The following is a 15,149-nucleotide window of genomic DNA, read 5'->3' as shown; positions in this document are numbered from 1 at the left end:
GTTACTTTTAGAGTCGCTGATAACAAATTTTATGGCAACTGTACGAAAATTCACCCCTTTGCCCTTTATCGAGCACCTGCTGCACCAAAATTCAATTAATTTTAAATCATAAATTTTACCACTTAGAGACTTTTTAAGATTCTCTTTTTTTTTTGCATTGGCTATCCAAATAAAACAATTTTCATCGGTTTTGTGGGAGGAACTCTCATTACTTTTTCAAACCTTGATTCAAAAAATTGAAATTAATTTAACATAGCCCGGATCGTTCGAGACCAGACAAATTTCATATATTATTTTATGGTGATTTATTAACGTTTAACGTTACTACCAGTATCCGCTGGAAAACATATCTATAGTGTACGCAAAATTTAACCTTTGCCTTCTTTGCGAATGATAGTGGTTGTATTGAACTGCAGACAGTGCATGTTGCAATACATCACTAAAAGCCATCGTATTTGATTGAGAAATTATTAATTTTTACTTAAACACATTCTGAGAAATAAATCTTTTAAAACACTTCGAATAATACCCTGATTGTCTAAGGGACCCAGCTATGACAGTTTGAAGTTTATGAAAAATTGTCTGGATATAATTTCCACTGTTATCCGAAAACTTGCACCCATCGTATTCAGAATAAGCTCTTTTATGCAACGTAATATCCTTTATATTTGAATTATGTTTGAAGTACTATATGTTCTCTCATCGATAAATAATATTTGCAGTTTTTCCAAATTGTTATACCATTATTTTTTGTTACTGAATACCAACTAATAACACAGACATCTAACACATACATATATTAATATATAAAAGCGAAAACAAAGAATTGGCTGAGTTAATTGTTGAAATACCATGTATAGACATTGTTGATAACGCATTCGTTTGTTTTTTTTTTATGTCATGTAAGTAAAGAAAGATAATCAAACAAACACATACATAATAAATGTAACATATTGATTTAAAATATAAACAATAGGTACTTGTATAAATATACAAATTACATAATGTTTCTAAGCTGAAAGCGCCCTCACGAGTAGACAGTGATATTTAAGAAAAAATGTTTCAAACAAAAGTTGTTTATCTTTTTATAAGAATAATTTTTACATTGAAACTGTGGTTCTGTAGCGGACTTAACGTAATCAAATTTTTGTAATGAAAAATGAACTATCAATACTCAAATAACTATACGAATTTTTATTATTAAGCTTTTTTACTACATACAAATATAATACAATTCACAACACTTTTATTTTTAATGTTATTATGATAGATGTGTTCTTCACTTCACTCGTTCTGTAGTTAATTGAAAGTAGTTAACTTTAGTCTGTATTTTAGTCTCTTCTATTGTAATCTCACGTATTGTAATCAAATCTATTATAACCTGACATATTGTAATCCCATCTATTGTAATCTGACTGTATCGCACGCTGTGCATCGTTTATATAGTAACAATCAATTGTTCTAGCAAATTCTAGAACTGTCACGTATGTTCTATTTTATATATATTATTTGTAATTGTTAATGTACAGTCTAGCAAATTCTAAAACTGTCACGCATGCTCTATTGCATATATTTAACTATAAAACGATATTGTTTGTTTCTTTTTAGAATTTTCTAGAAATTATTTATTTGTGTGTGAACGGATTGTTAACACCACAGTTCTATCTCTAACGGTTTACAAGATAGGTCCTACGGAGCCAAGACCTTGACCTATGTTGCTCATTTACGAACTTGACCTCAATTTTTACGTCTTGAGCACGCTATTTGAGCTTGATATCTCCTTTCGTTTTTAAGTTCTCGAGAAAACAGACCAATCTTTTGTTCGTAGCATCAATATTTTTAAGCGTTACAAACTTGGGACTAATCTTAGTATACCATGATATGTTTCATATATACATGGTATAAAAATATACTATAAGTTGTGTATAATATTTATTGAAATACATAAAATAATTGTAGAAAGTTGTTTGGTAGAACTTCAATCGTGTCATATCTTATTTCTATCTCATTTATGCTGTCAATTTCAATATTATTATGTATTTTTTTTTAAGTTATCTATTAATTTTTTTATAGTCTATATCTATTGTATAAGTCTGCTGTTATGTGTGTAAGTTATTAATTTATTGAATAAATAACGAGATTGTATTTAATCCTGAAAGGAATATATTGACAAAATTATATAAAGGAATTACACTAAATTTACAAACAAAAACATACCTGAAAGGAATAAATTAAATTACAACGTTATTTAATAGAATGTCCACTAATAAACGTTTATGATTCTAACACAATATAAATTATAAAAATCTTTAGTTCAGGTATGTCAATTGAAACAAAAGTAAACAATTATATCACTATGGAAGTGATAATAATTTACACCTTCCCCCCCGAAGTCATTTTTTGCGAAGTAAAAGGTGACAGCTTACTGCTATGAAAATAATTTGATTCACTTCTTTTCTTGCCACAATCAACTTCATAAAACGAAGATGAAATCCGGCTTAATATTTTAAAAGGCCCAAGGCGAACTTTGTCCATTTTATTGCGATTTAATTTGTTCCCATTCTCTACGTACACAAGATCTCCAATTTCAAATTGAAAAGTTGTTCGATTTTTGTCAACTCTTTTTTTATTTTCCATAAAACTTCTGGATGAATTAATGAAAGCTTGCTGGCGGTCTTCAGCTAAATCACTAGGTGGTTCATATATTGGCGAAATGTTTGATTTCTTGCCTAGGAGCAGATATTGTGGCTCATAGTTAGTAGAGCTATGAATCGTTGAGTTATAATTTTCAACACATTCAGCAGCAATCGTAGGCCATGCTCGTTTATCTCCATCAATAATTTTACACCTAATTCTATTAACTAGAGTTTGATTTAAACGTTCGTTGAGACCATTTGAACTTGCACAATCTATGCTTGTAAAAACAAGTTGGATACCTCTTCTATTTAGGTAATTTTTGAGTTCTACGGAATTTAGTCCAGTATATTGATCGGCAAGAATCAACTTTATTTTATTATTTTTAGCGATCGGATGTATAAGATTTATAAAATCTTTTGCGCATTGGCTTTTTGTAGTAGAAATCCAAGCATACCTGCTAAAATGATCCACTAGTATGTGCATAAATTTCTTTATAGACTTATTTCCGGCAAAACCACCCACTGTATCTATGGACAATATTTCATAGGGTTCTGTTGCAGGTCCAATTCTTGACAATTTTCCAATCAATCTTCCTCGGCGAGTTTTACTTTGCCTACATGTCACACAGCCTTTACAAAAGTCAATGATAAGTTTATCTAAATTTTTGAAATAGTAGTGTTGTCGTATTTTGTTTCTCATTTGTGCAACACCAATGTGACCATAGTGATTGTGCAACTTGTTAATTATTTCAAGGCCTAACTTTTCCGATACAAAAATCCGCTTTCTTCCTTTTAACATCTTAAATATAATATCGTGTCTACGCTCAGTTCCCTTTGCAGTTGTAAGTTCTCTTTGATTTTCATATTGATCCCTCTTTATTTCAGACAATTCTATTAAATTGACCACTTGAATGACATCTTCATTTTCGAAATATTCTAAAACTGGTTGCCGTGATAGTAAATCAGCGATAATATTTTCTTTTCCTTTTTTATATATTATCTGGAAATTAAATTGTGACAAGTAGTGGACCAGATCGCCAAGAATCTCATCAGTTCGTGACTTTGTTCTTAAATTTTCCAATGGTTTATGGTCACTACAAACGAAAAACTTTCGTCCAATAAGATAGTATTTCCAGTATTTAATGGCTTCTTTTATCGCCTTGCATTCTAAATGAATCGTTTCCATTTTCTTTTCTCTTTCTGACAGTTTTCTAGAAAAATAAGCTACAGGGTGTAATAGACCATCTGACTGTGGTTGCCTCAAAGTCGCTCCAAGTCCTTTTTGACTAGCGTCTGTGTCAATGTAAACATCTTTTTCGACATCATAAATTGATAAAATTGGACGGGAACACAGATATTCTTTGATCATGGAGAAGCTGCGTTCACATTCTTCCGTCCAAATAAATTCAGTATTTTTTTTCAGCAATCTGTGAAGGGGCTCAAATTTTTGAGCACTATGATCGATATATTTTATAAAGTAATTTATTGTTCCTAGAACACTTCGAACCCCAGATTTATCTGTAGGTCTTTTCAAATTTTTTATTGCCTTTAAATTTTCTTGTGCTGGTGATATTTTATTTTCTTCAATGTAATGGCCAAGATACTTAACCGATTGGGCTGCAAATTTACACTTTTCGAGCTTTAATTTAAATCCTTCTTCTCCTATTACTTCAAGAAATCTTGAGATATGTTGCATGTGATCTTTCCAATTGCGTGAGAAAATAAGACAGTCATCCATGTAGTTGACGCAAAACTCATCTAGGTTATTTCGTCTTATAATATTTGAAAGTATGCGTTGAAAGATTGCAGGAGCATTTTTCAATCCAAAAGGTAATACTTTGAACATAAATTTCCCGTACTTTGTAACGAAAGAAGTTTTCTCACGGTCCTTTTCTTTTAACCTAATACACCAAAAAGCGGAGTTTATATCAACAACAGTAAAGTATTTACATTTCGAAACTTTTTCCGTTATATCATTTATTGTTGGAAATGGGTAGCACTCTGGGATAGTTATTTTATTTAAGTTTCTAAAATCGATGCAAAGCCTTGATTTTCTTCCATCTTCTTTTTTATATGCGAGTGTTACCGGTGATGCGAACGGTGAATCAGATTCCTCTATTAGATCGGATGCTAGTAACTTCTGTACTTGATCTTTGATTTCACGTTCATCTGGTATAGAACATTTATAAGGGCGGGCCGTAACATATTCATCTCTCATTAACTTTATTTCGGCCTCTCTAGACTTTACTTTACCGACATCAAATTTATTTTTGGCAAAAATTTTCTTGTGATTTTCAATAATATTTAAAAGTTCTACTTTTTTTTCATATCCATCTATGTGATCTAATTTAGGTTTGAACTGATTTTCATTAGTTTCTTCTTGATGGTAAATTCTAATATTTTCAGTGTTTTCCTCTTCTTTTTCATTATCATTGATTTTACCTTCTTTATTAAAATTTTTAACATCTTTATTATCTTCTTTCTTTACATCTCTATTATCTTCTCTCTTTACATCTCTATTATCTTCTTTATTGACATCTTTATTATCTTCTTTCTTTACATCTATATTATCTTCTTTCTTTACATTTTCTTTATCTTCTTTATTTTCATTTGTAATTATTTTGTTAGAAATTTCACAAGATTTCTTCTGATTTTGATTACTTCTTATTTGGAGCATCTCATCATTTTTAGGTTTTTGGTATATGTTTAAATTCTCGTCTTGAATTAGTTTAAATTTTTTAATAGCATCTAAACCTAGTAACAGGTCATAAGAAAATTCTGAATTTTTAACTACAAAAGTATTCAAATTGTTTGTAATATTTCCAATTTTAAGCTTTATGTTTGCCCGGGCCGAACTAAAATTGAAACCATTAATTGTCTTGAATGCAGTGTTATGCTTTAACAAACTTGTTTTTAATACATCTACAACTCTTTGATTAATTAGACTCACGTTAGATCCTGAGTCATACACTGCTTTTATTTTCATTTTATCATCAATAATTACGTTTACATGAATTAATGGAATCAAATTATCCGGGCTCTCTAGTTTAAAGAATTTCGGTCAATTTCCATTTTCATCATTTCAGCCTCATTTTCTGAATCAGATTTCGTTTCAATTAAATTAGATTCTTTTTTCTGAGCGTACAGTATTTTATTTCGGCATTCGTTAGAGGGATGAAATCGATTTTTCCAACCAAGAGCTTCACACATGTAGCATGGTTTTTTCAAGGGTATATCAATTTGTTTCTTTTTAGTCGATTCTCCTAATTTTGTTTTTTCATGCCGATTATCATATGGTTTATTTTCTTTCGAACGTTTATTATATTGACCATCTAGCTTTCGGAGTTCATTGTATAATTTTTTTATAGTGTTAATGTCTTCGCGATCTAGCTCATCTTGAACTTGAGATGGTAAACCCATTACAATCAAGTTTATTCTGGAACTCATAGTACTATCACTTTCTACTTCTAAACATAAATTTTCTTTTGTTAAAGCGTAATCGATCAATGAGCCGCCTAAGTATTTATAGGTATATGCTTTTCTGACAGCTGTCCAACCTTTGTCAATAAAAATGGAAAAAAATGAATTTCGCCATTCAGACCAATTAGTTAGACCAAATTTTTTCAAATTTCCTTCATACCAGTGTTTGGCCGATCCAGCGACAAAAAATCGTAAAGCTTCAATCATCTGGGTACCACTTTTTATTTTATTTCGGTCACATTCACTTTCAAATTTAGAAAACCACTCAGAAGGGTTTTGTGTTTTGTCATATTTATCAAGAACAAACTTCTTTTCTATATTTTGCAATTTTATCTCATCTTTGTCATTTAATTTTAATTCTAATTCCTTGATTCTTTTAATTAAAAAATTTTCTTCTTGGAGTTTTTCACTCACATCTAAAAAAACTACAGATTCCTGTAACGGATAGTTTTTGTAGCTAAGGTTTCCATCTTCATCAAAATATTCTTTTTTCAAATCCTCATCTAATTTAATGCCAATTTTTCGGAAACCATTAATCGGTTTAATAGCAGCAATTGCACTTTTAATGGTGGTTTTTGATGATAATACCTTATGTTCATATAAATTTTTATGTTCATCTGGTAAGCTAAACCATAACCGCTTATCTTCGGATAGTCCAGCTAATTCAAAATATTCATCGCTTCTTCTTATTAAGTGGACAAACAATTTTTCCATCTTAAATGATTGTAATTTAATTTGTAAGTTATTAATTTATTGAATAAATAACGAGATTGTATTTAATCCTGAAAGGAATATATTGACAAAATTATATAAAGGAATTACACTAAATTTACAAACAAAAACATACCTGAAAGGAATAAATTAAATTACAACGTTATTTAATAGAATGTCCACTAATAAACGTTTATGATTCTAACACAATATAAATTATAAAAATCTTTAGTTCAGGTATGTCAATTGAAACAAAAGTAAACAATTATATCACTATGGAAGTGATAATAATTTACATGTGTTTTTGTAGTATGGATAGTAGTTTGGAGCTATAAATGGTGGTTGCTTCGTTGTTTCGTACTCCTTATGAATGATGTGATATAATACATAATTTATTCACGGACCGCCCTTATGTTTGTTTGATAAATTCTATTTTATTTATTTATTTACTTCTATATTTATACAGGGTATCTCGAAAAGAGGCACTGGCTACATATTTTCGAATTATACCTATTAATTGGAATTAAAAGAATCCCTCGTCATCGTTAACCCGTCAGCACCCGCGTTGTTCGGTAATCTTTGGACGCGTGATGGAGATTTGCAGCACGTTCTCCGCATGCGTTACATATTTCACGCGTTACAAATTTTTTAAATTTGTAAATCATAATCTCTCTAACTGGTCTAACTTCATTTTTATATTTTCAAAAGTCCTACGTTATTAATGAATGGCCCGTTACATCCTATCGAAACATTCCACAAAAATATTATTATCTGTTGTATAACATGGCACTTGTTTTAAAAATTTCTTAAGCGTTTCTCTTATGTTGAATCGTTAAGATTTTTACACACATGATGGCTTTCCCTTTTAAAATACCCTGTAGTATTGTGAATGTAAGTATACAGCAATGAAGTACCTACCTTTTCTACAGTAGTCAATCATTAATTATTTATTTGAATCGAGTTAGAAATAGGTTCGTTCATGTTAGAATAAAAATAATGAATATCAATTTGTTTAACTAATTCAAGTAATAATTTATTTTTTTTATACAGGATTGTGATAATATTTTTGCATATATCTATGGGAAATATATTTATTAGAAAAATTCAAGATTAGCCAAAAAATTCTTTTTATAGGCGAGATCACCGAGAACTCTAACACTTAAAAAATCAAGTAAAAGGTGTTGGTAATGACGATAAAATCGAGACTAGATCTGTGTTGAGTAATCATACCTTGGAATTCCAGTGCTTTTAAAAGGCCCAACCAACTTTATAATGAACAAAACCTTTGTTTTTCACTTTTTTCTCCAGCCCACTCCACGGAAAATAAAATGTTTTCCAACCTCTGAACTAAGTTTTGGTTAACAAAGCTAATAAATCTAGTCTTGGTTTGCCAACCTTTGCCTAAATCTCAATCAAAACTTTGGAACTAGTTTAAGTTTGTTATATCCTGCATATGTGTAATATGCAAGGTATATTAAGTTTAGTCCCAAGTTTGTAACGCTTAAAAATATTGATGCTAAGCAAAAAATTTTGGAATAGGTGTTCATAAAATCACCTAATTAGTCCATTTCCGGTTGTGTGTCTGTCTGTCGTCTGTCCGTCTGCCCGTCTGTCATCACAATTACTCAAAAACGAAAAGAGACATCAAAGTGAAATTTTTATAGCGTACGTTTAACTGTTAAAAATGTTCCTTATAAAAAACAAAACAACTTTTGTTTAATACATTTTTTCGTAAATATCACTGTTTACCCGTGTGGGCGCAAATTAAGCGTAAATTGTATAGTATGTAATTATGGGAATATCAGTTATGTATGTGTGACATATATGTATGTGTAATGTGATAGATATAATATACGTGGTCTTCAACTTATCAAATGGATGTACTGAAGATCCAAATTTTGATACCCTGACTTTAGGGAGGTTCCGACATTCTAACTAGCAGGATAATTCGATTTCACATCAAGATTCTGATCTTGGCCTAAAACTTCCAAAACAAATATTAAAAAAGACAAAACAGTCAACAATCTCCCCTTGTATAAAATCACCTTTTACAATAAAACTATCAGTCGAATACTTTGTAAAAATAAACTTTTAGTCACTTAATAATATAATAAAAACAAGTATTAAAACTATTATATTTGTTTGAATTCGTAATGTTTTGTCTAAATCATTTTTGAAAGCAAAATTATGCTATGAATCGGTTTTACTTTGAAATCATAATACATGAAATGAACTTGATAACTATAACTATATAACTACAATAATTTTCGTATAATATCAATCAAATTCGATGGCTTGTTATTTAATTATTTATTCTGTATATGTATTTTGTATAAAAAAAATAAACCCACGTAAAGAATGTCAAATTTTGACCGAAACGCAACCAATTTAATAATATTAGTATTCAATTATTATATTTGATTTTTTCAATATTTAACAAGTAGCGTGCCAACCATGGCCTATGAACGAAATACCTAATTTTCAACGACAAGCTATTAAATATTATTAAAATTAATACTGTTTGTGTAGTCGGAAATGATCTGATGTTAAACTACTAAGCAACCTAGTATAGAATACGAACATTTTTCCTTCGACAAAATCGTTTGCTGGGTGTGTTGACTTGCGATTTTGAAGTCAAAATTATGATCAAATTAATTAAATGTTCATTCCCTCCCCTCTTTTAGCCTACATAAGTTGGCCCCCGAAACAAAAAATAAAATTTTTTTGAAAATTGAAGTTTTTTTAGTGGTATAATTTATTTAGGGGGTCCACTTTTGTGTTTCAAAAGAGAGGGGGAGGGGTGAAAATTGAATCAATTTGAGCATAAATTCAAGATTAGCGACTTTAAAAACCCTCTTAGGTGCCTCAAAAAGGCTCAAATTTTCAAAATGATCGTATTATTGAGGGATAACAAATTAAACATTTTGACTGAAAATTCGAGATCAGCGATTCCAGAACCCTCTTATACGTCATTTCAAAATCTTAACTTCCAAAAAAACTGGTTTATTTCATTTTGAGAGTCTTTTGACCCATGAAATTGACAATTAAAATAATATTTTTGGATTTTCTCAAAATTCATGGCAACCTGAATCGATTAAAAACTTTAATTTTCCTAGGTAACCTAGATATCGATTTTTGGTGTCTGTTACAGTTGTTTTGCTTTTTACTCCCAACCAGCAAGAAAACATCGTGCGATAAGGAATATAGTTCCAAAAGGAATTCATTGTATATCGCATTGTAATTCAACAAACAAAATCGTCTATAACGTGACAACCTGGGTGAATAGTACACAACCTGTATATAAATTAGCAGCCTGAATTTTTCCCATATTAAATTATTATGCATGGAATTTTTTTGTAATGACGAATTGTTTCCTTAACTACTTAATGATCATTTTTGATTTGATTTTCTTGAAATTCGTACAAACATCGGCACAACAAAAGGATTATTACTGCCAAAGCACTGTAGTTATAAAAGTGTCGTCGCCTGATAATTTTGATAAGTTCAAAAAGTTTTGGCATGATCTATAAAAAATGTAAATAATGTGATTTATTATATGCCGTAAATTATTAATTTTTGCAGGTTTATATTGAAAGAAATATCGCTTTGCGATGTAAAAATTTATATTGTCTGTCAATAACACTAACTGGTAAGTTAAATATCTGGCAATTTAAATAACCGTGTATAATTTAAAAAGTAATTTTAAAATTATATATTCTTCTGTATCACGTCCAACTTAGGTTCATCTTTATCAATTTACTAAATGATTACATTAAATTTTAATCAAAATATAATATAAAAGAAAAGACCTCACATCTTGAAGATCATAGATCACCAAGGTATAGATTATGATGGCTTCCGTTTAACCTTTCCATTCAATTAACCAATCTTATAATATACTTTACAGTTTGATTATAATTTAACATTTGTGTTAATAAATTACCTGTTTCCTTTTCTGTATGAAATTTTTATTCTTTTTAACGATAAGAATGTCAAAAGTAATTATATTTTAACCTTTCTTACACTGCGATGGACAAATTAAGTAATAGTCTAACAAATTTTTAAGAAAGAATGGCGCACACAAGTACATATGATTTTATATAACCGTCGAGCTGCTAAGTTTATAGCTAAAACTGCTATAAACTTAATAGGCTACGAGTTACTTGGTAGAAACCTCTTTTCGCGACCGTTGTCCTTAAATAATTTTTTTTTTTCGCACATGATTCGGGATGAACTTTTTATAGATCATTTTTTGCATCAAAATAAAGATAATACCGATAAAAATAAGCTTAACTTGGATTTTGTAAGCAGAAAAACCTTTGTTTTCCTGGGCTACTATACATAATCTAAAACCTATAAGCATGATATAGTCAGAAAACATTTTCTTTGTGATATGTTTTCTTTATGAAATTTATCTCAATCGAAAAATCGAAAGTATAAAAGTAGTTATCTTGATGACCGTGAAAAATATTGCCATATAACCTACGAATGGTCACGTTAGATTAAAAATGAGATTTTCAATATATAATCCATGCGGTTTCCTCGCTAATTTACCCTTATTTAAGTCCACCGTGGAATTATTATCAACCATTCCTTGCGGCCACTCAAACATTAGCGATACAAATTATTTGGCGTCCACTTATGATACACATTTACTCTACTAGCACATCCTAATGTAGTCTAATGGGATAGTTCAGACATTATTTATTATACCAAAAAAAAAAACTTTATAAATTTCCTAATTTTTAAGGATGTATGAGCATGACAACAATGTTTGATTTAAAGGCTCAAAATTTGTTTGTAGGTAGTCTTTTACTCAAAGAATATGTGTTTAAAATTTCAGCTTAGGTATCCGTGCAAATTTTTAAGAAAAAAGTCATTAAAAATCGATATAAAATACATTGGCTCTTATGGAGGAATCACAAAAAACGACATATTTTGGAAGTTTTTGATAATTTTCATTTGGAATGAATGAAAACAAATTTAAAAAAAACTTTTTAATAGAAAGTAAACATATTAGCAATGAATTAGAAAAGAAAAAAACTGAGTGTCACCGTCCATATAAGGGATGTAAGAGCAGGGTAGATTAAGGGTTGAAATTATTTTTATCTTATTTTCAACTTTGATGATGAATTTTGTTATAACTTCATGAATGTAGACGAAAAATAAGAATAAAATTTTTCGATATGTGTCTTGGTTTTCGAAATATCAAAAGCTAAATAATTAAACAAAATTTTCAATTTTCGATATTTTGAAAATTAAGCCAGATATCGACAAATTGTATTCTTACTTTTCGTCTTATATCGTCAAGTAATAATATAAATTTATCATCAAAATTGAAAATATCTATTTTAAATTTGTGCCCCCACTACCATGCTCATACATCCTTAAGCTGAAAAATTTTAGGAAGATTTTTGTTTGTTTGTTGACTGATTCTAGAAACCATTTTATTACAAGGTATATCTACAGTGAATAAAATAAACATATCCACAGTGAATTTAATAAACTCTTGTTTAATATATAAAGAATATAAATATATATGAGCTAATAAAAAGCTTTATGAATTTTGGTTTAAAAAACATAACTGCAGGTAGGTAAATTTATAAAATAAGTAAGTAGAACCTATATATCAAACTTAAACACATGATATGAATGTATGTATACCTAATAATATTTATTAACTTTAGCACAAATTGTTTTTAAACAGGCAACAGGCAGCAAACATAGAATGAATACATAGACTTGGTTGGAATAGGTAGTGAGCCCTCTAGGTAGGTACTAGAACACTAGTAGGTAGAATATAAAAGTGAAGCCGCTTTTTATTTTTTATAACAATAATAATGTTGGTTGGTACACAAACCCTAAACAAACCTCTTTAGGATTAAAATGTTATTTATTTTTAAATGAGAAATTATCTTTTTAGTAAATAAAACCTGACAGTCTTTTTAATTTTATTTATTAAATTAAATATTTAAGCCAATGCGAATCTATAAAATTTTACAATGTATAAAACCTTTTTCATTATTGTATGTGTACGTAATAAGTAGGTACATACTAGTAGGTATATAGTACACCCGTTAAAAAAAATTAATTATAAAATCCAATAAAATCTAACGATATTTAAACAACCCCATATTTTACATTTACACTCTGTATATATGAAACTAGCGACCCGCCCCGGTTTTACACGGGTGCAATGCTGATACTAAATACACTACAGAAAAACTGTGAACGTTGTATATAAAAACATAGCGACCCGCTCTGTCTTCGCACGGGTATAAAATATAAAGCCTATGTGATTAAAATCGAGCCAGTAGTTTTGATTTATTCATTACTGCCCGTGGCCCGCACACGTTAAATTTGGAGTAAAACAATCCCCCTTTCCCTATACCATGAAGATTTCTTGCTATCTTTGGAATATCTAAATTCATACACTACATTTTTACTTATTTACTTTTTACATTTTTAACTATTAACCTCAAAAATAGCAGCACTTCTCCACTATTTAATGGATGTTATTATACATATATAAACCTTCCTCTTGAATCACTCTATCTATTAAAAACATCAACCTACCGCATCAAAATCCGTTGCGTAGTTTCAAAGATTTAAGCATACAAAGGGACATAGGGACATAGGGACAGAGAAAGCGACTTTGTTTTATACTATGTAGTGATGATGTATATCCAGGTATATTAATTTTAGTCTCAAGTTTGTAATATTTAGAAAAATTGATGATACGAAAAAAATTGTTGTTATGATTGAAAAATCATTATTTTACATTTTATTTTAAATTAGTGTTGAAGTCAAAATATCGTTTCCCGGTGTTCCGAATTTTCCGAACAAGTGGTGTTAAATCATCTCAATTAACTTGAATACATGAAACTTATAGAAAATTACAACCAAAGACTACAATTCACGACTTCTATTGGAACTTTTGAATATTTGGATGGGCCTAGAGCACCTGATACTCAAGAAAATTTCATACATCTATGATATACATTATAATGTGTACATTCGTACATTTTAAATTTATATAATTTTTAGGTACAGCGTCTTCTAACGCATTAACTTTATATTTCATTTTCTATACAATTCCGAATTTTGAAGATCAAATTAATATGAGTAGGTACTTGGTTACATTATCTAAACTTGTTGGTTTTTCTATATAATTAATTTAAAAAACATAGAATTGGTAGCAATGGTTAAACATTGCCAGAACAAATTAATAAATGATTTAGTTTTTATTATACCAAATCCGCAGATCAATAAAATATCAACAACTACAAATATTTAAATTTTTTTCTATACAACTATCGATTATACGAGTAACCTATCTAAGGTTTGTGTCGTTAGTGAGATGACGAGGATACCGTTTACCTTCAGTGCCAGGTATTTCCGAGACCAATTCGGACGCAATATTCATGTTCAGCGACCCCAAAAACCCCGGAGTAACAAGTTTGGATTCATTTTTTATCACTATTAACACAACTGTGAACTAAGTATATTTCAAGGGCGTATTTACGGGGGGGGGGTAATAGGGGTAACTACCCCCCCAGAATTCAGGAAACAAAAACGAAAATCGGGTCTCAAATAAAATTTGAAGTTTGACAAAAACAATGGAATAGATGAATCTTAAAGAGAAAACAAAATCAAATCTTCGGTAGTAGTAAGTTCCCACAGTCATAATTCAATTATTGTATCGAAAATCAGATTTAAATATCCTTCCAAGTCTGTTACGAGAATTCCGACTTTCCCATTCCGCGCATTTAATTTTCCAAAATTCAGAGAACTTGGTATACCGGAAGCAAGTTTTTTTGACTCAAAAACGTTCTCTCACAAAATTCTTTAGTCATAAAATTTGTCTTAGTTCTCGTTATGAAATATCTGTAAAATCTGTAAAATCCTTAAAACCCTAAAGTTTATTTTTGTAAAGTGTTTTTATTTTACATAGAGATTTAAAATTACAAATAATAAAGTGTTATTAAGTGTTTGTTTTAATTTTTTTTCCTTTAACCCTCCTCTTACAGTTACAAGGCGACTTCTTGAAGTTATTACCCCCCCTAAGAAAATGTCGTAAAGACGCCACTGGTATATTTACGGTTAATTTAAAATGCAAATTGCATATTTTTACTTTCTTATAAATCAACTTAGGTCACAAAATTTCCTGTCTCTCTAACGAATCGAATGCCGAAAATCCCATTCAAATCTGACGTTCTGTTGAAATTTTTCGAACTTTGATCGTTTTAAGTGTTTCGTTTCTGCGACTAATTAGAGATTCTGATCTCTTTTATCGAATCCTGTAACATACTGTTAAAATGT

The 15,149-nt window shown here is 29.7% G+C and overlaps 1 protein-coding gene across 1 annotated transcript; it reads right to left on the bottom strand.

Moving 5' to 3' along the window:
- Nucleotides 1–5,339: 5,339 nt before the first annotated feature.
- Nucleotides 5,340–6,932, bottom strand: LOC123299037. Its single transcript, XM_044881176.1, has one exon. The coding sequence runs from the start codon at nucleotides 6,828–6,830 to the stop codon at nucleotides 5,679–5,681; it is 1,152 nt and encodes a 383-aa protein (XP_044737111.1). The 5' UTR covers nucleotides 6,831–6,932; the 3' UTR covers nucleotides 5,340–5,678.
- Between the last annotated feature and the right edge of the window lie 8,217 nt (nucleotides 6,933–15,149).

This window comes from Chrysoperla carnea, chromosome 4, assembly GCF_905475395.1.
Source record: "Chrysoperla carnea chromosome 4, inChrCarn1.1, whole genome shotgun sequence".
Lineage (NCBI taxonomy): Eukaryota > Metazoa > Arthropoda > Insecta > Neuroptera > Chrysopidae > Chrysoperla > Chrysoperla carnea.
The sequence above is the reverse complement of the archived record's forward strand: the minus strand, read 5'-3'. Positions and strand labels throughout refer to the sequence as shown.

What these genes read in the sequence shown, in the direction of transcription:
- LOC123299037 (XM_044881176.1), bottom strand. Translation starts at nt 6,830, where the DNA reads ATGGAAAAATTGTTTGTCCACTTAATAAGAAGAAGCGATGAATATTTT.